Source organism: Bombina bombina, chromosome 3 (assembly GCF_027579735.1).
Source record: "Bombina bombina isolate aBomBom1 chromosome 3, aBomBom1.pri, whole genome shotgun sequence".
Classification (NCBI taxonomy): Eukaryota; Metazoa; Chordata; class Amphibia; order Anura; family Bombinatoridae; genus Bombina; species Bombina bombina.
This window is the reverse complement of record NC_069501.1, coordinates 965,670,775-965,695,024: the sequence shown is the minus strand read 5'-3', so window position 1 is coordinate 965,695,024 and position 24,250 is coordinate 965,670,775. Positions and strand designations below refer to the sequence as shown.

Sequence of the window (24,250 nt, the reverse complement as noted above, 5' to 3'; positions counted from 1 at the left end):
GGGAGGGATCAGGGGGTGGGATGTGTCAGGTGGGAGGCTGATCTCTACCCTAAAGCTAAAATTAACCCTGCAAGCTCCCTACAAGCTACCTAATTTAACCCCTTAACTGCTGGGCATAATTTACGTGTGGTGCGCAGCAGCATTTAGCAGCCTTCTACTTACCAAAAAGCAACCCCAAAGCCATATAAGTCTGCTATTTCTGAACAAAGGAGATCCCAAAGAAGCATTTACAACCATTTGTGCCTTAATTGCAGAAGCTGTTTGTAAATAATTTCAGTGGGAAACCTAAAGTTTGTGACAAAATTTGTGAAAAAGTGAACTTTTTTTTTTATTTGATGACATTTGGCGGTGAAATGGTGGCATGAAATATACCAAAATGGGCCTAGATCAATACTTTGGGTTGTCTTCTAAAAAAAAATATATACATGTCAAGGGATATTCAGGTATTCCTGACAGATATCAGGGTTCCAATGTAACTAGCGCTAATTTTGAAAAAAAGTTGTTTGGAAATAGCAAAGTGCTACTTGTATTTATGGCCCTATAACTTGCAAAAAAAGTAAAGAACATGTAAACATTGGGTATTTCTAAACTCAGGACAAAATTTAGAAACTATTTAGCATGGGTGTTTTTTGGTGATTGTAGATGTGTAACAGATTTTGGGGGTCAAAGTTAGAAAAAGTGTGTTTTTTTCAATTTTTTCCTCATATTTTATATTTTTTTTATAGGAAATTATAAGATATGATGAAAATAATGGTATCCTTAGAAAGTCCATTTAATGGCGAGAAAAACGGTATATAATATGTGTGGGTACAGTAAATGAGTAAGAGGGAAATTACAGCTAAACACAAACACTGCAGAAATGTAAAAATAGCCATTGTCATTAAGGGTAAGAAAATTGAAAAATGGTCCGGTCATTAAGGGGTTAAGGGATATTTAACAGTCAACAAATGCTGGTTTAATGATGTATTCAAAGCAAAGATTATCCTGAGCAGAATAAACATTTATGCCCCTTTAACAGTCCTATATTCCACACGGTTTTATTTGCACACTATCTTTTATTATCGGCTTTATATTTGTCCCTAATTGTTCTCAGCAGAAGAGACGGATAAGGGGAAAACATAGGTAGCAACATGACAGCACCCATTACTTTATAGAAACTAGGTGGAATTGAGAAAATATTTTTTTTAATGCTAAGCTAAAGGAAAAGGGGATAAAATAAAAAAGATTTTGCAAAGTGTTTTTACTACATATAATTAAACATTTTATATTACAATCTTAAATTGTTTATATCTATTTAAGAATTAGTAATATGCAGACATCACAGATACCTGCCATTCTCTTACAGTTTTGGAGTATCCATCTTGCTGTCCAATTAAGGACTCATTTTGAAGTCAGAGAATGATACAGGACTCCAGTTGGTGATATGTCTTTATTAAGATATACTGATATACTGTCTTTATTAAGATATACTGATATTTTAGATGGAGTTTAATTCATCAGATGTAACGAAGATGTGCTATAACTTACTTTTTAATAAATATATAACATTTAAATATCTCACGCTCTACCGCCCACTTCAAAAGTAATTTTTTTTGTTAACTAACAGTTTAAATTGTTTTCCAATCAGGCTCTAGCTACAACAAAAGTGCCATATGGGGAGAGTAGGGATTGGAAAAAAATTAAAACAGTTCACAGAAATATTGAGATGTGAAGTGGACGGCGGAGCAAGGGCATTTGAATTTCATATCTATATTAAAAAGCAAGTTATAGCCCGACTTAATTAGATCTGATAAAATAAACTCCATCTAAAATATCACTAACATTCTGGATCTGTTTTTATAAAGGGGAGAGCTTACCATCAATTTAAGTATATATATATATATATATATATATATATATATATATATATATATATATATATATAAATAAATAAAGAGACTAGACTTCACTGAGTAAGCGTCTACTTGCTTGTGAAATATGTCTGTTATTAACTGCTGTGAGAAGCATGATCTGAATGTTGTAAGAGACTTCAGTAGGATTAGGATTTACTCATATAACACAAGTTTTCTACTTGCGGCTATAATGGGCATAAGGAAATGGTAAAAATATATACAAGCTTGTAATCTGTTGATAACTGCTCAGACCTCTTGTTAGGGGAAAATGTTATTGCACAATATAAACATTAGATTTTAAAGTCAAGTGAAAGTATAATATCAAAATTGAGGTGTTAATATTGATTTTGTTATATTCATTGATTTCATAAAAGCCACCGGTTACCATAAAAACATTTGCTTAGTGATAACATTAAAAGGACATGAAACCCCAAATTTTTCTTTTATGATTCAGATAGAGAATACAATTTTAAACAACATTGGAATGCACTTATATTATTTAATTTGCTTAATTCTTTAGATTTTCTTTGTTGGAGAAATAGCAATGCAAATATGTGAGCCAATCAAACGAGGCATGTATGAGCAGCCACCAATCAGCAGCTACTTGAGCCTATTTAGATATGCCTTTAAACAAAGGATACCAAGAGAATGACACAAATTAGATAATAGAAGTAAATTGGAAAGTTGTTACAAATTGCATGCTCTTTGTAAATCATGAAAGAAAAATTTGTGTTTCATGTCCCTATAATAGCCGGCATGGTCAAGGTGTTTTGTTTTTTGCCAAAATTACTTTGTAGATGGTTTACATGCCATAGTTGGCAACATTTGAAATAAATTTCCAAGGGACACTTTGCAGCTATCAATTACCTGCATGAAAAATGTTACCACACCCCCTGTCATAAAGTCCCGCCCACTTTGCCAAACCCACATAATTAGCATAATTTAGCTCCGCTTGTTTGCTCTGCCCATTGCAATTTTACCTATGTGTTTAACCCATTGTGGCCATTAAACAGAGTCCTACAGCAAGTAGTGCAAACATGGCACACGTTTATTATATTTAATTTGAATACTACTCTACACTATATATCACTAGATAACATTCTAGCAGTAAAACTGGAAGTAACAAATCTCTAAGAATGTTACTAGCAGTTGTCAAGCCAGACTTTTGATAGTTTATATTATTTCTAATTATCAAAATACTTCTTGCTTCTATCCCATAAACTATAGGTGCACGTGACTTTCAAATAGCTTCAAAATAAATAGCTTTACCTTTAAAGGGACAGTAAAGCATGTGAGGCTTATCACATCATTTATGACTGAGTATCTCTAACTGGAGAGAAAGCATTTAAACCTAGGTTACAACAGTCATGGCAGTGCCCATTAAACTAAAACTTTACACTTATATCTTCAGTTAAACTTCAAATAATTAAAAACAAACATGTGAGTCCGTTATCCTCAAGCTTTTCTTTAGTGTGAATACATTATTAAAATGGTGTTTAAAGCCTCACATGCTTTACTGTCCCTTTAAAGGTAAAGCTATTTATTTAGTCACGTGCACTATTGTTTATGGGATAGAAGCAACAAATATTTTGTTAATTAGAAATGCTTCTCACACTAGCAGCAGATAAGTCAAGAAAGTCACAATTTGTTTTTTTTATTTAAAAATAAATGATATGATTAATTCCTTCACGGTCACCTGAGCAGCACATATTTTGCAGCAGAGCCGGTTCAGTAATATTGAAAGATTAAAACCAATGATCGTCCTACCTTGCCTCCTGGCTGGACCCACCCGCATCTGACTCTCACCTCTGGCTCGTCCACTGATCGGTTCTGCAAAGTTAGTTTAGGGTGTGTCCTCCACAGACATGAGACTATTCTAGCAAGTGTAATACATAAATCCACTGAAAACACGCTTTACAGAACCACTACTGCTCCAGTAAGAGCGGCAACGCGGGGTCACGTGATGGTGACGTCCATGCAGATGTCACTGCCTGACCGCGCGACCGGATCACAAGATAGAAGTTGTTAGATTGGGAGGAGGAGTGACACATGATCGCGCTAGCGTAGCTAGCTAAGCTCAGTGCAGTCTTTACTGCTAGTACTTGGCAGGACAGTCCGGGACATTTAAATGGCCGGGACTGGGTCTCAAATTCCGGGACTGTCCCGGCAAAAACGGGACAGTTGGCAAGTAGGCATGCGGAAATATTTTACCATAGAAGCTACTTTTCAAAATACCAGAGTATTTTTTAGCATTTTACCATCACCCGTTTTTTTTTATTTACCTATCAAATCTATATATATTTTTTAAGTAGACAACCCAAGGTATTTAGGCCCATTTTGGTATATTTCATGCCACCATTTCACTGCCAAATGCGATCCAATAAAAAAAATTGGTACTTTTTCCACAAACTTTGGGTTTCTCACAGAAATTATTTACATACTGCTTGTGCAATCATGGCACAACTGTGTGTAAGTTTCTCTGGGGTTCCCTTTGTTCCGAAATAGACATATACGGCTTTGTCATTGTTTTTTTAGTAATTAGAAGGCCACTAATTGCAGCTGTGCACCCCACTTCTATTCCCGGCAATGAAGGGGTTAATTAGGTAGCTTAAAAGGTTAATTTTAGCTTTAATGTAGAGATTAGCCTCCTACCTGACACTTCCCACCCCCTGATCCCTACCTGATCCCTCCCAAACAACTCTCTCCCCTCCCCCACCCACCACTGGTAACCCCCCATCTTAGGTACTGGCAAACAGTCTGCCAGTATGAAAATATAAGCCTTTAATTTTTTTACAATAACATTTTTTATTTTATTTTTATATTTTCTGCAGTGTAGGATCCCCCCTGTCTGCCAGTACCTATAAACTGCTCTTTAAAAAAATAAATAATATATATATTTTTTATTATTTGTTCCTTATTTCAGTAGCGTAGTGTGTCCCCCCACCCGCAATATTTAGTTAGGCCCCCCCCACCCCCATTTCTGTAGCGTAGCTGCACCATCCCTCCGTGTCCCTTTATTTAATTTTTGCAGTAGTGTAAGGCCCTCCCACTCCCTATCCTTCCCAACTCCCATCGGCACCAGCAACAACCGTTACAGATGGTGACACACACAGTGTCACCATCTGCAAAGATAAGGTAACTGCCCTCATATGGAGCCGGAGCACTGATCGCGTTCTGACTCCATATGCAGCAGATACCTAAAGCTTCAGGAACTCCAGATCTTAACAGCCAAGAGTGCTGGAGCTTCCTGAAGTGAAGACGTGTATATATATATATATATATATATATATATATATATATATATATATATATATATATATATATATATATAGGCTCAGTAGCTGCTGATTGGGGGCTGCACAGATGCCTTGTGTGACTAATTCACCCATGTGCATTGCTATATCTCCAACAATTAAGCAAATTAAATAATAGAAGTAAACTGGAATGTTGCTTAAAATTGTATTCTCTATCTGAATCATGAAAGAAAACATCTATGTTTCATGTTTCTTTAACATCACCAAACTATTTGGCTTCAATACTTGTGCATTGTTGAAGGAAGATTATGTTAGCTGGAGATTAGAAATATTTTCCCTAAAATGTATATTTTGCAAACAGATAACACACCTGCCTTTTTTATAGAAAGTTATCTCAAGAAGAGAGCTGGAAAATTACTCTGGCTGTCAGTTCTCCCCTAAAATCTGTCTAGCCCCTCTATGCATTAGCCTGAACTAAAGGTACCCTGAAATTAGTGTTCAATAAAGAGCTCACATTTTATCCAAAACTTTGCTGTCCTGGCTGTTTAGAAGAGTCCTAGCTGCTATCTCTCTCTATATATATTGATCTCTCTCTCTCTCAAGTTACTCCATAAACACAAATTATTTAATAATTTTAAAAGAAAAAAACAAGGAAGGATAAAATATACTCTGCTTAAAATATAATTTAAGAAATATACTAAATATTGATATTATTAAACTACTTCCTTTTTAGTAATTGAGTTAAAAGGGACATAATACTCATATGCTAAATCACTTGAAAGTGATGCAGCATAACTGTAAAAAGCTGACAAGGAACTATCACCTGAGCATCTCTATGTAAAAAAAGGAAAATATTTCACCTCAGAATTTCTTCAGCTCAGCAGAGTAAGTGCTTTGTAAATAGTTATATTTTAGCTGCTGTCCAGCTGCAAGTTGAAAAACAAGCAAAAACAAACAATAGCCAATCAGCAGTGGGCTGAGGTAATGCTTTGCCTTTGCTGTGATCTCACGAGATTTCACTTAAATCTCATGAGATTTCACATTACTTGCAATGGGGTGTGAATACTTAGGAAATAAAGGTAAAATATATTCCCTTTTTTATTACATAGAAATACTCAGGTGATATTTTCTAGTCAGCTTTTTACAGCTATGATTTTATACATTTGGGTATCATGTCCCTTTAATTTCAGTGAGAATAAACAGTACTAAGCTCCAGCTTCACAGTAAATGATGGGTTATAGTTTGACCAGCATTATTAGGTGTGACAAAATATATTCAATGTCATGCAGGAGATTTATTATTCTGCATGTCCTAGAAAAGGTAAACTAATCAAACATGCCTTTATGTGTTAGTGATTATCTATGAAGACCCTATGATAGACCAAAAACCTGCTTTTAACCACAACGCTGCTTTCATTTAAAACCTTACTTAAAATGCCGATCACTACTAAAAACAGCATCTACCCAAATAAAATATTTGGTTTTACGTTATGAGAAAATCAGCCTGGAAACATTAAAATCAGCAAACATGTCCAGAAATAGATTATTATGTTTTTCAACTCAAAGAACACATCACCTTTATGCTAAGTTAGCCTTTTAAATAGACCAAAATAGGAACGAATATTATGGGTAGCCGAGTCGCCTTACTTAGCACAGTGTGTTTGTGTTCGCTTCCTTTGCATATATTTCCACTTCAAGCACACTGTACAGTATGGCCTTTCAGAAACACTTCACACATTAGACATCATTATGGAAGTGTTGGCAGTGTTAAGACGCTGTCAAATGTTAAGGGGACGTTAGTTAAAATTGACATACACATGATGATGACACAAAATGAGCCAACGCTGAGACGATACACACCATGTGGATGTACTGTAAATGCAAAGCAAAGAATCAGAAAACGAATGAATATGAGAGTTTAATAATATAGTACTATAACATATGGTAATGAACACATACAGAGAATATTTGAATGACCTTAGTCACAAATTTATTTTGCAGACTAGATAATTATATGTAACATAAGTGTTCCCTTGCACATTAACACGGCTGAGACCCTGTTATGGTGCTGAGCTGTGTCTAATACAAAACTGAGGACCACAGTATCTAAAACAGCAGTATTAGCAGGGTGACCGAAAGCTATATTGTGACCTACGTGTCAATGTCTAAGTTTTCAGCAGACCACTGATTTCCCAATTGATCCCAGTAGAAATGTATATACACTGTATAAGTTGTAGAAAAGAGCAACACGCTGTCTGATTAACATGGGTGGGTAATCTGTGTAATGCAGATGCAGAGTAGTGTGGGATCAGTCAAATGCATCATTGCAAACACATGCTGAATTTTTCAGAGTTTCAGAACAAACACATTGTGGGGTGTACACAAACATTGAAATGCACACACACACACACACACATATATATAGATATATATATATATATATATATATATATATATACACAGATACACACACACGTGCATTTCAATTTGATTTTTTTATAACAGTCCCTGCTTACTGAGAGTAATTTATCTTTATGTGCTTAATTAAAGGGATATGAAATCCACATTTTCTTTCCTTTTAGGATTCAGACAGAGCATACCATTTTAATTTTTTTCCCCATTTGCTTTATTCTCTGTGTATCTTTTTTGAAGGAGCAGCAATGTACTAATGGGTGTTAGATGAACATATCAAGTAAGCCAATGGCGTAAGACAAATGTGGGCCACCACCAATCACCAGCTAGCTCCCAGTCTTGCATTGCTGCTCCTGAGCCTACCTAGGTATGCCTTTCAACAAAAGATACCAAGAGAATTAAACAAATTAGATGTTAGAAGTAAATTTGAAAGATTTAAGTTTAAAATATCTGTCTGAATCATTAACCCCTTAATGACCACAGCACTTTTCCATTTTCTGTCCGTTTGGGACCAAGGCTATTTTTACATTTCTGCGGTGTTTGCGTTTAGCTGTAATTTTCCTCTTACTCATTTACTGTACCCCCACATATTATATACCGTTTTTCTCGTCATTAAATGGACTTTCTAAAGATACCATTATTTTCATCATATCTTATAATTTACTATAAAAAAATTATAAAATATGAGGAAAAAAATGGAAAAACACACACTTTTTCTAACTTTGACCCCCAAAATCTGTTGCACATCTACAACCACCAAAAAACACCCATGCTAAAAAGTTTCTAAATTTTGTCCAGAGTTTAGAAATACCCAATGTTTACTTGTTCTTTGCAAGTTATAGGGCCATAAATATAAGTAGCACTTTGCTATTTCCAAACCATTTTTTTTTTCAAAATTAGCGCTAGTTACATTGGGACACTGATTTCTTTCAGGAATCCCTGAATATCAATTGACATGTATATAATTTTTTTAGTAGACATCCCAAAGTATTGATCTAGGCCCATTTTGGTATATTTCATGCCACCATTTCACCGCCAAATGCGATCAAATACAAAAAAACTTTCACTTTTTCACAAATTTTTTCACAAACTTTTGGTTTCTCACTGAAATTATTTACAAACAGCTTGTGCAATTATGGCATAAATGGTTGAAAAATCTTCTCTGGGATCCCCTTTGTTCAGAAATAGCAGACATATATGGCTTTGGCATTGCTTTTTGGTAATTAGAAGGCCGCAAAATGCCGCTGCGCACCACACGTGTATTATGCCCAGCAGTGCAGGGGTTAATTAGGGAGCTTGTATGGAGCTTGTAGGGTTAATTTTAGCTTTAGTGTAGTGTAGTAGACAACCCAAAGTATTGATCTAGGCCCATTTTGGTATATTTCATGCCACCATTTCACCGCCAAATGCGATCAAATAAAAAAAAATGTTCCCTTTTTCACAAACTTTAGGTTTCTCACTGAAATTATTTACAAACAGCTTGTGCAATTATGGAACAAATGGTTGTAAATGCTTCTCTGGGATCCCCTTTGTTCAGAAATAGCAGACATATATGGCTTTGGTGTTGCTTTTTGGTAATTAGAAGGCCGCAAAATGCCACTGCGCACAACACGTGAATTATGCCCAGCAGTGAAGGGGTTAATTAGGTAGCTTGTAGAGAGCTTGCAGGGTTAATTTTAGCTTTAGTGTAGAGCTCAGCCTCCCACCTGAAACATCAGACCCCCTGATCCCTCCCAAACAGCTCTCTTCCCTCCCCCACCCCACAATTGTCTCCGCCATCTTAAGTACTGGCAGAAACTCTGCCAGTACTAAAATTAAAGGTATATTTGGGCTTTTTAGTTTGTTTGTTTTTTAAGCATATTTACATATGCTGCTGTGTAGGATTCCCCCTTAGCCCCCAACCTCACTGATCCCCACCAAACAGCTGTCTAACCCTCGCCCTCTGCCTTAATAGGCACCATCTTGGGTACTGGCAGCTGTCTGCCAGTACCCAGTTAAGAAAAAAGTGTTGTTTTTTTTTTAGAAAAAAATCCCTTTTCTGTAGTGTAGCTTCTCCCCCCACCCAAGACCAACCCTCCACCACTCCAAAATCACTTTGATTATTAGTTGATTTACATTTTAGTGTCCTTTTGCCCCACATGTGTATTTAAACATTTCTGTAGTATAGCGGCTCCCACCCGCTCCCGCCCCGTGCACGCGCCCGCCGCGCGCGCCCCCGTCAGCTCCGCCCCCGATCCCGCCCCCCTCCACCTTAAACAGCACACCGATGGCCGCCCACCCGCCTCCCAAGTCGGCTCCCACCCACCAACGATACCGGCCATCGATGTCCGGTGCAGAGAGGGCCACAGAGTGGCTCTCTCTGCATCGGATGGCCATGTAAGGTTATTGCAGGATGCCTCCATATCGAGGCATCACTGCAATAACCGGAAAGCAGCTGGAAGCGATCAGGATCGCTTCCAGCTGCTTTCCACACCGAGGACGTGCAGGGTACGTCCTCAGGCGTTAACTGCCTTTTTTTTTGAGGACGTACCCTGCACGTCCTCGGTCATTAAGGGGTTAAAGAAAATGTTTGGATTTATGGAAGTCTAGCTGAGTGCATTTCATATGTTTAAACAAGTGATTCAATAATAATATATATTTTAACCACTTTAATTACCCTTGATGCAATGTGGCTAAAAGCTACAATATTTTCTTCATTGTGTAACGAGATAAAAAAAAATAAAAAAATGTATGAACAGGATAACAAAATAACCCAAAACGTACTCACATAGGGTCTATTTCCCCTTACAATGGTAACTATTTTATCAGTGAAAAGCCAAATCATTATCCCCTAGAAATGTAGCATATTTCTAAAGCTAAATAGGAATGGCACCATATTCTACAGCAACACATTTCCTAATTATTGTTTATCAGTGTAAAAGCTGGAGCTGCAAGTGCCGCACCCTAAGGTATGTCAGAATATCTTGTCCATCAGCATGGGAAAGGAAATTAACGGCACACAAATTAGAATTTAAACTTCATTAGATTTCACTTGCTTTGAGATAAAACGCAAATAAGGTCTTACTTGTAAGGGGACATAAATGTAAAAATTAAAGTTTCATGGTTCAGATAGAGTGCAGTTTTAAGAAAGTTTCAGTTGACCACTGTTATCAAGTTTACTTTGTTCTCTTGTATCCTTTTTAAAAAAGCATTAACTAGGAAGGCTCAGGAGCAGCAATGCGATATTGGAAATCACCTGTGATTAGTGGGTACACACATGCCTGTTGTCATTGGCTCACCAGATGTGGTCAGCTGATTTCCAGTAGTACATTGCTGCTCTGGTACTGACTTTAAAGGGACAGCCAACACCAGATTTTGTTGTTGTTTTAAAAGATAGATAATCCCTTAATTACCCATTCCACAGTTTTGCATAACCAACACAGTTATAAAAATACATGTTTTTAGCTCTGTAATTACCTTGTATCTAAGCATCTGCAGACTGCCCCCTTATTTCAGTTCTTTTGACAGACCTGCATTTTAGCCAATCACTGGTCACTCCATGGTAAATTCACGTGCATGAGCTCAATGTTATCTATATGAAACACATGAACTAAAGCCCTCTAGTGGTGAAAAACTGTCAAAATGCATTTAGATTAGAGGCAGCCTTCAAGGTCTAAGAAATTAGCCTCCTATGTTTAGCTTTCAACTAAGAATACCAAGAGAACAAAGCAAAATTGGTGATAAAAGTAAATCGGAAAGTTTTAATCATGAAAGTTTTTTTTGGTCTTGACTGTCCCTTTAAGCATTTACATTTTGACTGGAATGTCACTTTAAAGTTATAGAAAGTTAACGATTGAAATGGACATTTCAATTTTTAAAAGAAGCATTCCTGCAATATAAATTTACAACCATACATGGTTCTAGCAAAAATGATTAGTTTTTCAGCAGCATACGCACATATCCTGTGAGGGCCAGTGCACCAGTATTCAAACAAGACACTTTCTCAGTAGTGGCTTCTATGACACAGACAATACACACCACTGCAAGCACTCTGAGCTTGAATACTAGTGCATGTGTCCTCACAGCATATGTGCTTATGCAGTTGAAAAACAGTAATAACTATTAATGGTGGATTCGCTGCCACAGTCACTTTATATCGCTCCTCAATATTAGGAAGTTTACTATGAAATCCCACACAGTTACAGTAAAGCAAAAGTATGAACTTTGGTGAGCTGAAGGCATTTTGAGGTAAAATATCTTCCCTTTTTACACAAAGATGTTCGCATCACTTTCAAGTCATTTAACATACCAGTAATTTCCCTTTAAACTATTTTTACACTGTATATATTAATGCATTTAAAGGGATAGTAAAGTCAAATTAAAGGGATATGAAACCCACATTTTTTTCTTTCATGATTCAGATAATTTTAAGCAACTTTCTAATTTACTCCTATTATCAATTTTTCTCATTTCCCTTGGTATCTTTATTTGAAAAGCAGGAATGCAAGTTTAGGAGCCGGACCATTTTTAGTTCAGCACCCTGGGCAGCGGTTGCTGATTGGTGGCTAAATGTAGTTGATCCCCAATATTGTACACACACTGGGTGGATATATAGTTATCACAAGGAATGCTGATTACAAAGTGAATAGGACATCCCCCACTGCCTATTTACCAGCATTTTGTTCTTGACTATAGTTTTCTTAGCATAAAGCTGTAATACAAATTTAAATTACTTAAGAAGTAACTTTTAAGCACACGCTACTCATCTTTTGCATGGCTGCAACAGTAGCTTTTGTTTAATGCTTTCAGTTGAAACTCCACTGTCTTTACCTGTCCATGCCTTAATAAAACACACCATTTGAAGAATAAAAATTAAAATCTTGAGCTTCTAGCTTTCATGAGGGGCTAGAGCTCGTATAAAGGGGACAGTGTTCTTTTTGAGATTTCTAATAGCATTTTAAAACAAATTAAATTGTTTTGTAAAAGGTATGCAACTGTAATGCATACAATTACTTTTTCGCCAATAGAGTTATAAGCGTTGTTCTTATAGTTATTAATCCCTAGGAATAAAAAAATATACATGTCAAATTAAACCAGTTTAATGTTTAAGTTTACATACATAACATTTTAAAAGCTTAACTGCTCCTTTTTCATATATATAATACTTTTACAATTGACTTAAATGATAAATGATGCTCATAGCAATAATCTAATTAATAATAATAATCTAATTAATAAAAAAAGCTAATAGTTCTGCTATGATAGGGAAGTTGCCAATATTTCAACAAGGAAGTACTGGCCCCAGGAGAACACTTTGGAACAGAACCTCCCTACACGCAACACTATATATTCATCTATCTTTTATGTGTAACTGCATCAAGTGGACATGCCAGAAGCAGGATGCTATCACATGTAAGAAATACTAATCTTAGTTTCCTTCCAGTAGAGGTTGCAAGGATTACTCTGAAGTTCCTGTGAGATTCTGAGGAGGAGCAACCACTGGCAGACAAGTATAGCAGTACATCGGGGTCTGCTAACAAAAAGATAAGGAGAGCAGAGTTAGCGCTGCCAGGCCGAGTTTGGTCACTCTTAAGCCATGGGACCTCACCTACATTAGAAGCCTATTATTATGCTTGTAGATGTTTTCACTTCACATGATGTTCTCGTAAGTACAGGTGGCCCTCGTTTTACAACGGTTCAATTTACACCGTTTCAGAATAACAACTTTTTTTTTCCAGTCATGTGACTGCAATTGAAAAGCATTGAGAAGCAGTGCATTTATTAAAATAGCCAGTAGGTGGAGCTGTCTGCTTGTGTTGCAGCAAAGCTAAGAAAGCTGGAATTAATCAGTTTAACCAGACCTGAGCTATTGAGCAGATTTCAAAAGAACAAGATCTTCCTGTCTATAAATCAATCCAGATTGGAATGCATAGAAAGAACTGTTTGCAGAAAAATGCAAGTGAAGTCTGTATTGTGTGATTATTTTATTAGGTTTATAATGCTGTTTAGCATTTAAAGTCTACATTTCAAAGCTTTAAAAAAAATGTATTAGGTGTTACTTATGACAACTTTGAGAGGGGCCTGGAACCTATCTCCCTCACTTCCCATTGACTTACATTATAAACTGGGTTTCAATTTACAACGGTTTTGATTCACAACCATTCCTTCTAGAACCTAACCCCGGCGTAAACTGAGGGCTACCTGTACTCACATAACCTGCCCATTCCCCCATTCAAATAAATGATATCTTTCTATTACTATTACTCTGTGTTTATTCCATGCAAAGAGACTACACACATAGTTAAAGGACCACTAAATACAGTAAAATTGAATAATTGACAACTATACAATAAAATACAATGAAATAGCAATTACTTTGAAATTAAAATTAGAATATTTTCTGACAAATTTCAAAGTTAAACAATTTTCCCTCCCCCTGAATCATATGACAACCATCAGCCAATCACAAAATGCATATGCTCTGTAGGAGCTGGAGCCTCAGAAAGTGTGCAAATAAAAAGAATGTCCACTTGCTTGTTTTTATCTGAATCATGAAACTTTAATTTTTACCTTAGAGGTTCTAAAGCTAGCTGAACAGATCCGGTGAGCGAATGATAATACAAATGTGTGCAGCCACCAATCATAAGCGAGATCACAGTAGTACACTGCTGCTAAACACATGTACATGTTTTTGTTTTTTTTAAAACAAAGAATACCAAGAGAGTCAAGTACATTTGACAATAGAGGTGAATGTAAAAGTATCTAAAAATTATATCTGAATCATGAAAGTTTAATTTGTACATATCCCTTTAAGTGATGAGCAGTGGGCTGTTCAAGTGAGAAGTAACTTTGGCCACTAAACTAACTTTTGTGAAGAAAAAAACAAATTACACACAACTAAAAAAACACATTAGTGAACATAAATTGTATAACTTTGAACTGATCCTTTTATATCTAACTTGAATATAGAAATGTGTTTTTTTTATCACATATCTGCAATATAAAATAAAGAGGCGCATACACAATGTAAGCTTGTTGAAGACCAAAAAAAAAAGTCCAACATGTGTTTGCCATTCTCTTTAGAGCAGCTGCTTTCTGACCTGGTGAAAAGTCTGAGGGCAGATCAGAAAGGACATTGGGGGTCAGCATGGATCTTATCTTGTCAATGTAAGGCTTTAGTTTATCTGCAACTATTTCACTGTTTCTCTTAGAAATATAAAGACCTATCAAATGCAACATTTAAATATACATAATTTAATTTTAACTTTACTAAAGAGAAATGATATATACTTGTACAAAACAATAAGCACTCACTGGTCTTGACATTTCTTAACATCCTTTAATTTTGATGTATTGGGGCAGCGCAGTGTCCCTTCCACAGAAAATTTTATCTGAGGAAGGGACACTGCGCTGTTCTGAAATGTCACAATTAGACCAGTGAGTGCTTATTGTTTTGTACAAGTGCAGAGTATACACAGTGCATTTTCTTTTGGATATATATATATATAGATATATATATATATATATATACATACATACATACACACACATACAATATAAATATATACATACACAAACACAGCTTGAAATTTCCAGTGGTACACTAGTCTTGGACGACTTAGAAATTTGAATATATATATATATATATATATATATATATATATATATATATATATATATATATATATATATATATATATATACATACACACACACACACATACACACACACATATATATAATATACAATAATTCTATATTTCCTATTATACATACACACACACACCTACCTACAACTTGAAACTCAATCATGTTTCTAAGAAGGCTAACTTGGTTTTTTTAAACAGAATTTCATGATGGTCATTTGAAAGCCTCCCAGGTATATTCCCAGAAGACATGATCAGATTAAAGTAGCAGAAAGCAAACAAACTGGGCTGAGCCAGAGCCTATTCTTTGTTTAAGGACAGCCTCTTCCTGTGTTACTGAAATACAAACTGAGAAAGCTTTTTGTGTGTGTGTAAGCTCATTGAAGGAGACACTGCTCCTGGCACCGGAGGAATCACTTTAATTCAGAGGGGAAAGTACAACCACTCCTTGAATTTTGTTTTTTGAATGCTGCCTGGGAATGAATTTTAACTACAGCCACTGCCTGTACAACTGGAGAATGTACTCTTTCCACTACTACATTTTACTCTGCTTTAAAAAGTGAAACAACTTGAAAACATTGATTTGCATTCAGCAACCAGGCATAAAGATTACTTTCTTATTCAGAAGAGAGGACTTTGCAGATAGATGAGACTAATAAGTGTAAGTAACACTGGCTTTATGAGAGATGGCTGTGGGTGTACCACTGTAATGTAAGACTTTATGACAAAATAAATATCTAGGAATGTATCCCAAGTGATGAACACTGTCTTTCAGGAAGAACTCTGCTCCACCTCACACCTTTGAAGGACAAAGGGGGGTTGTGTTGTGCCTGAGGAAATCCACATGTATTCTCCAAAGGATCCGCGATTACAAACTGGGCAATAAGAAAACAAAGAAACTGTGATTTTGCTCTGTATGCCTAACAACCATTTATGATGGTAAGCGAAAATATCACAGACTGTGTTTCAGATGATAACTTTAAGTATACCTTGTATGGCTGTATCTTTAGCATGGTGTTTGTTCTTGGTCTGTTATCAAACTGTGTCGCCTTGTATATATTTGGCTGTACCTTAAAGGTGCGCAATGAGACCACAACTTACATGATGAACTTGGCCATTTCAGACCTGCTATTTGTGTTTACGCTACCTTTTAGGATTTTCTACTTTGTGGCTCGGCACTGGCCATTTGGAGATATACTGTGCAAAATATCAGTCACTCTTTTCTATACAAACATGTATGGGAGTATCCTGTTTTTGACTTGCATAAGCGTTGATCGGTTCCTAGCTATAGTACACCCATTTAAGTCAAAAACGATCAGGACGAAAAGAAATGCCAAAATTGCCTGCGTTGCTGTATGGCTGACTGTAATTGCAGGGAGTGCGCCTGCAAGCTTTTTCCGCTCCACCAATACAAATAAAAATAACAGTACAGAGACCTGTTTTGAGAACTTCTCCAATCAAACATGGAAAACTTATCTGTCCAAGATTGTAATTTTCATTGAAATTGTGGGATTCTTTTTTCCACTACTGGTTAATGTAATCTGTTCTACAATGGTTTTAAAGACTCTGAAGAAACCAGTTACTTTAAGTCGAAGCAAACTTAACAAAAAAAAGGTACTGAAAATGATCTTTTGTCATCTGGCGATATTCTGTTTCTGCTTCATACCATATAATATAAATCTGGTACTATATTCACTCATGAGAACACAAGCATTTAGCAACTGCTCAGTACAGGCCGCGGTCAGGACGATGTACCCCATTACCTTATGCATTGCAGTATCCAACTGTTGCTTTGACCCTATCATTTATTACTTCACTTCAGAGACTATTCAGAACTCAATCAAAAAGAGACATCGTGCAAGGAGAAAGGATTCAGCATTTTCTGAAACAATTGGCTCAGACAATTTTATTCAGCACAATCTACAGACACTGAAAGCGAAAATATTTGATAATGAATCTACAATATGACGGTTGGATTGCATGGGAGTATAGCAATCTGAGATCACAAGGTGCTGGCTATAAATGTGTTATCAGCAGATATGTATCACTATCCTAAGACCTTTCTGAAAAGAACTATGGGGGTGGGGGAGAGAGGAAGAACAAGTAGTAACCACTTGTATGCCAGATGGTGGTCAGGACCCCCTGGCACTTGAGAAGTTAAGGTAAAATGGTCATTTTCAACAAATGCAACAAATTAAAATATAATTGTTTTAGTTGGGCGCAAGGCTAATAATGTAACATTAATACAAACATATTTGGGGGGGCAGCATACTGATATGACACAGCTAGTATTACTTAGAAGATGCTGCACATTACAGCGTAAAATATAAAGCTATACCATACAGTGATAGTATCTAAGATGCAAAACGACTGCTTTTGTACATTTTTCAGAAAGCACAGCTCTGAGAATGTAAGACTTCTACCCTGCTTAGTATATTTTTGTGTCCCAGATGTATATATGAAATCTGTTTACAAATATGCCAAATCATTTATTGCTAATGGGTAGATGAAAAAAGTTGCAGATCTCCTGCAAGTAAAGGGGTTAAATACCTCCAATGTATCCTTCTTACAGAAGGCAGACTAACTAAGTATATTACTGAAACTAAACATAGGTTTTTTTATGCTATTGTATACTCTAACTGCAAATGTAAATCTAACTTCTATTCTGTAATGACCTTTAATAATGCATTCATAAATGAAGAACATTTTGATGTTACAATAAGATGTTTTTCAATCATATTTATTAATGTTTATATTCTCTACAAAGGAATTCAGGACATTTTCTTTTAGTTTACATATTTCCACAATTGGATAAGATAGGTACATTACAGTCTTGAACTCTGATCCTATTTCAAATCTTGAAAAAGAGTTTGTTTACATATTCATGTTGCAAGTCTAATACTCCGTATTGTAGGGGGAAAACAGTACAGTATATATTTAATATTCAATAAACTATTAAAGAAATAGGAGTATTGTTTCAAATGTCGGTAGACAATGAATTATCTAAACAGGGAGTTAACTGAGGAAAGGTTTACTCATTGGGAACGTTGGCTCTGTTAAGACATGCTAAAGATGCATTATTAGTAAGTTCAAGCACTCCTATACCTTAGGGCAAATGGGAAAAGGCTGATTGCATCTTGCTGTGATGTGCACATGCAGGTCAGCACTCAAGTGGATTATTCAGATCAATTCACTTCCCGTACCATCCGCATACGTGCAAGCACTAATCAACTCAATGCTTTCATTTTACAGGAGCTTTGGCTCTTAAATGGGCATAAAACCCCCCAAAAATATTTCATAATTCAGATAGAACAAAGCATTTTAAATAACATTCTAAATTACTTCTATTATCAAATTGTATTTGTTTTCTTGTTATCCTTTGTTGAAAAACAGGAAGGTAAGTTAAGCAGTGTGCATATGTATGTAGCAATATATGGCAACAGTTTTGTAGCAATGTTATACATTAGCAAAAGCACTAGATAGCAACACAACTTTTTGTTATGTAGTGCTCCAAGCATGTGCCCGCCACCTATCTAGATATCTCTTCAACAAAGAACATGGAAATGATGAAAATTTAATAGAAGTAAATACAAAACTTTTTTTAAAATTATATTCTCTCTCTGAATCATGAAAGAAAACATGTGGGTTTCATGTCCCCTTTAAAGGGATATTCTAATGTAAAAGTAAAATGCTTTAGTGCATTTTTCTACAAAATGAATCATTTACTGTGTACGTAATCCCTATAAAAGGGTTAAACACAAAGTTACCCTTCTGAAACACCCACACTAAATACACTCCAAGGCTGTGCCCTTGCTCTGAGGAGCCTGTCTGGTGAGCGACTTTCACTTTATGTTTAACCAATCATTTTTATTACAACTAAAAACACAGATGTGGCTTTTTACCAACCAACATGCACTATGAGAACACTTATTAATGCCCATGTGTAGGGACATTGTACACTAGATTATCTTTGTATAAATGTTTTGTAGATGATCCATTTATATGCACATCTGGGAGTGTTTTTGTAACAGTGTATAGTTTTGCTTATTTATTTATTTAACAGCATTGTGCTGATATTCAGATCTTAACCAAGACCCACAGTGTCAGATGTATACGTGCGTTTACAGACTACTGCTGGCTCCTGTTTATGTGATCTGTCTTGTTATATGCAGGGGAGAGGGAGTGTCTGCTCTTCTTATTTCTCCAGCCCCTTTCACTGGGTGTCCCAGCCTAACCTCATCAGCAGTGCTAAACTGGGAGCTTCTAAGTAAGTTTTTAAAAGGTTTTATACTGGATTTTTAGATTAGTATCTGTGCATATTCTCTTTATAGTAGTGTCTATTATATGCAGTTATATGAAAACTAGTGTACACTGTCCCTTTAAAGCAAACACATTTTCTCACTTCCTTTTCTTTAATTCCACAGGACAGAATTTATTGTATCTAACATTCTGTGTAATCATTTAATTGATATTGTGAAGAGAGAAAGCAGCATGTTGGTTATCTATGCCAGGCACAGCTAAAAGATCAGATATCATACACTACCATAATAAACAAATTGTTTAACTATTTATCTGCTAGACATCAGACGTCAGGTGATCAGTGGTAAAAAGATGCAGTGCAGCCCTAAGCATATTGTTTGACGAGTCAACTGAATATGTGGTATAATCCCTTTAAAGTTGCAATCTTTAAGTGTGTTGTCCAGAACTGAACTTTATGTTAGTTACAGAATTTCCCCTTTATGAAAATATGCTGCTCTACAATATATTTATCGATACTTTCTACAACTGTGCTGATCTACTGAATATTTTTGTGCTTTATAAATAAATGTCTAAAGTTGAATCATTTCTATCATACCTCCCCTTGTGCATTTATAGATACAATATTGCTTACAACAGGCAAATCATACCTCAATATCCTGCAACAGGCTCTTTCATTCATTCATTATACACTAATAAAATATATAAAAGACACAGTGTTGAATGGGTGCACCACTCAGCCGATTTTAGTAACCACGGAATAAAATGTAAACCATATTATGCTAAAATTTGCTAATATTAATTTGTTACAATATTTGTTGCACAGATTATCATTAAAAGGGATAGTGTAGTCAAAATTAAACTTTCATGATTCAGACAGAGCATGCAATTTTAAAGTGAAGGTCAATTTTGATGAATTAGTGCCCGATTTTTAATAATGCTATTAAAAACAAGGGCACTTTAATTCATCAAAATTTAAATTTCACTTCCTATCTTAAAAAACCCCGTACCTTTTAATCCTTGCAGCTGCTCCAGCGATTCCCCGGCCGTCGGAAGCCTCTGCAGACGTCAGAAATGACGAACCCAGCTTCCTCCAATAACGGCTCCCCCCCCCCCCCCCGGGGGAATCTTGGCCTGATTTAACACCGTGATTGGAGGAAGCCAGATTCGTCGTTTTGGACCTGCGAAGACAGCTTGCGACGGGCGGAAGAAGTGCTGGAGCAGCTGCTAGGATTAAAAGGTAAATTTTGAAGAAAACGTGTGAAATGTCAATTTTGATGAATTAAAGTGCCCTTGTTTTAATAGGATTAATAAAAACCGGGCACTAATTCATCAAAATTGACGTTCACTTTAAGCAACTTTCTAATTTAATACAATTATCAATTTTCTTCATTCTCTTGGTATATTTATTTTAAAAGCAGGAATGAAAGCTTAGAAGCCGGCCCATTTTTGGTTCAGAACCTAGGTAGTGCTTGCTGATTGGTGTCTAAATATAGCCATCCAATCAGCAAGTACTACCCAGGTGCCACCCGGCTACCAACATTTGCTGGAGAAAACACAGAAGACAAAGGTTTGTCAATTTTTCTTCGTTCTCTTGCTATCTTCATTTGAAAAAGCAAGAATGTAAGCATAGGAGCCCAACATTTTTGGTTCTGCACCTGGGTGGCGCTTTCTGACTGGTGTCTACATGTAGCTACCAATCAGCAAGAGCTACGCAGGTTCTGAACCAAAAAAGGGCCGGCTCCTAAGCTTAAGTTCAAATACAGATAGCAAGCGAATGAAGAAAAATTAGTAATAGGAGTAAACTAGAAAGATACTTAAAATTGCATCCTCTATCTGAATCATGAAAGTTTAATTTTGACTAGACTATTACTTTAAGGAACCTCAAATGCAAACAAGAAGCTATGCTTACGTACATTTTTGTGTGGTTTAAAAAGTAGATATAATTATTTTATTTTATACTGAAACAAACAGGGAATTTCAAAGAACGGATTCCTTACTGACTGACAAGATAATGCCCACAGCTATTTTACTGGACAATAAGATAAGATTCTACCAGAATGAAAATACAAAGCAGTTTTTTTCAGGATAATAAATCAGATAATGCTGAGAGATCGTTGGTGAGAGAAAGTCAGCAGAACGTACGTTTAAGCAGAATTGAAAGAAAGTGATGAATGTTATATATAAAACTTAAAGGGACATAAAACCCAAAATTATTTTATGTTTCAGATAGAACATACAATTTAAACAACTTTCCAATTAATTTCTATTATCAAATCTGCTTCATTCACTTGATGTCCTTTGTTGAAAGAGCAGCAAGGCATTAGTGGGAGCTAGCTGAATAGATCAGATGAGTCAATGGCAAGAAGAATATTTGTGCAGTCACTAACCAGGAGTTAGTTCCCAGTAGCACTGCTCCTGAGCCTACCTAGGTATGCTTTTCAACAAAATATACCAAGAGAACAAAGCAAACTAGATAATAAAAATAAATTGGAAAGTTGAATATAATTGCATTCTCTATCTGAACCATGGAAGTTTAATTTTGACTTTACTGTCCCTTTAAGACTTGGCTTGAGAAACTTGGAGTCATGGCTAGTAACACACACACATACACTGTGGGACATAGAACATGCATGGGGTAAGTGGAAGGCTGTCCAACTTTATGTGCATCTTATCTACTATGTTTCTGTGTTGCTATAATTATCTTTTTGGATTTTTATACATCTCTTCATAGACAAACAAGCATTTCTGGCTCCTAAAAAAAGTGTGCAGATGGCTTTTCAATATTCTTCCTGGCTTTCTAAATGCCAAACAAATGTGACAGTCCCTACTTAATGTACTACAGCTGCGTCTCTAAATACCTCTATGGGGGATGATGGCAACAGATCGAGATCCAACAGTTAGGGTTAATTGTAATATGTAGGTCATGGTTATGGTAATTAGTGGGAGGGTGATCAAAGAGGGAAAATAGCCAAGAAATGTAAGGGTTTGCAGTTGGTACATTAAGGACAAAATACACCATTGGTTGTGAGATGTAAGCAGTGGGGTATCGTGCTGCAGGTATAGTAGGTAAGCTGGTGGTATATGGTTTAATTAGTGTCTGTTAGTCTTGCAGCAGCAATAGGTTCCTGGCATATACAGTATATGTAAAGCAAGTAACAGAACTAGGCAATTCATTTATCCTGTAATATTACTTGGAATGCTGCTTTCCTAAATTAAAGGGACCTGAAACCCAAAATGTATCTATTATGATTTGGATAGAGCATACATCTTTAATCAACTTTCTAATGTACTTATATTATCAAATTTGCTTCATTCTCTAGATATCCTTTGTTTAAAGAGCTGCAGTGCACTAACAGGAGCTAGCTGAACCCATCAGGTAACCCTATAAAAGGAGGCATATATGTGCAGCCACCAAGCAGGAGCTAGTTACCAGTAGGGCATTGCTGCTCCTTTACCTATCTAAATATGCCTTTTAACATATGAGAGAATGAAGCCAATTAAGTAATAAGAGTAAATTAGACAGTTGTTTAAAAATGTATGCACTATCTGAATCAATAAAATGTAATTTTGACTTTACTGTCTCTTTAACACAACTTGGAATGAAAGTAAAATTAAGGTGAACTCAAACTGATGACTATCAAAGGTGCGTACATATTCAAAGACCCAAAATGCAATGAGATTAGAATACTGTTAAATCCACAAATTTCTGACCAGGCTACAAAAACTGGAAAGGGACACTCAAGTTAAAATTAAAATTGCCTGCTCTATCTGAATCATGAAAGTTTAAACAACTTTCCAGTTTACTTTAATTAACAAAATGTGCACAGTATTTTTATAGTTACACTTTTTGAGTCACTAGCTTGAACTGAGCATGTGCAATAATTCACAGAATATACGTAAATGCATTTGTGATAGGCTGATGGCTGTCACATGATGCAGAGGGAGCGGATATTGACAGAACTTTTAAATTTGTGAGAACAAAAATCTACTACTCGTTTGAAGACCAAACTAAGTGCTATTGCATTGTCTTATTATCATGCATTTGTTAATTATGCAAATCTACTATAAAGACTGGTCCTTTAACAATTTTCACAGGTAACTACAAGAAAACAATACAAATTTTCATTAAGAAAAACTAACAAAACCCCCCCACCAACATCCATTCTAAGGGACTGACATTTATATAAAACTGAGGGGCCATGTTTTAATTTGAACTGAGAAATGTATTAATATAGCTATGTGTAAAAAAAAAAGCCAAACTGAGCCCAGAGGTAACATGTTACAAGATCTGTCAGGATTTGTAATGTCCTACATTATAATATGCTATGGAGTTTTAGAATTCACAATGTGTGTACGCTCTCATATCTGGGGCCAAGACTCGCTCAGATTGCAGAATGGTACAAGGCCATATGGTCTCCTTGTCCTTGACTGTAAGCTCTTCAAATTTACTACAGCTTGAATGGGATCACAACAACTCATGTGAAAGGGAAGTGAAACACAATTTTTCCCCATGATTAAGAAAAAGCATGCAATTTTAAATAACTTTCCAGTTTATTTCTATTCTCTAATTTGTTTAATTATCTTTGTATCCTTTGATGTAAAGTATACCTAGGTAGGTTCAGAGGCTGCTGATTGGTGGCTGCACATATATGCCTCGTTATTGGATCAGCAGATGTGTTGAGCTAGCCCCCAGTAGTGCATTACTGCTCCTTCGACAAAAGATACCAAGAGAATGAAGCTAATTAGATAGAAGTACATTGGAAAGTTGTTTAAAATGGTATGTTCTATCTGAATCCTGAAAAACATTT

The 24,250-nt window shown here is 35.9% G+C and overlaps 2 protein-coding genes across 2 annotated transcripts in view; one reads left to right on the top strand and one right to left on the bottom strand.

Annotated features, from left to right (window-relative positions):
- Nucleotides 1-24,250, bottom strand: part of RB1 (RB transcriptional corepressor 1) — a 1,127,793-nt gene that overhangs the window by 339,154 nt on the left and 764,389 nt on the right. The gene's annotated exons all lie outside the window — the stretch shown is intronic.
- LPAR6 (lysophosphatidic acid receptor 6) lies at nucleotides 15,519-20,027 on the top strand. Its single transcript, XM_053708020.1, has 2 exons — nucleotides 15,519-15,843; nucleotides 15,958-20,027. The coding sequence occupies exon 2, from the start codon at nucleotides 16,116-16,118 to the stop codon at nucleotides 17,148-17,150; it is 1,035 nt and encodes a 344-aa protein (XP_053563995.1). The 5' UTR covers nucleotides 15,519-15,843; nucleotides 15,958-16,115; the 3' UTR covers nucleotides 17,151-20,027.

Coding starts and splice junctions, on each gene's coding strand:
- LPAR6 (XM_053708020.1), top strand. CDS start 16,116: ATGATGGTAAGCGAAAATATCACAGACTGTGTTTCAGATGATAACTTT.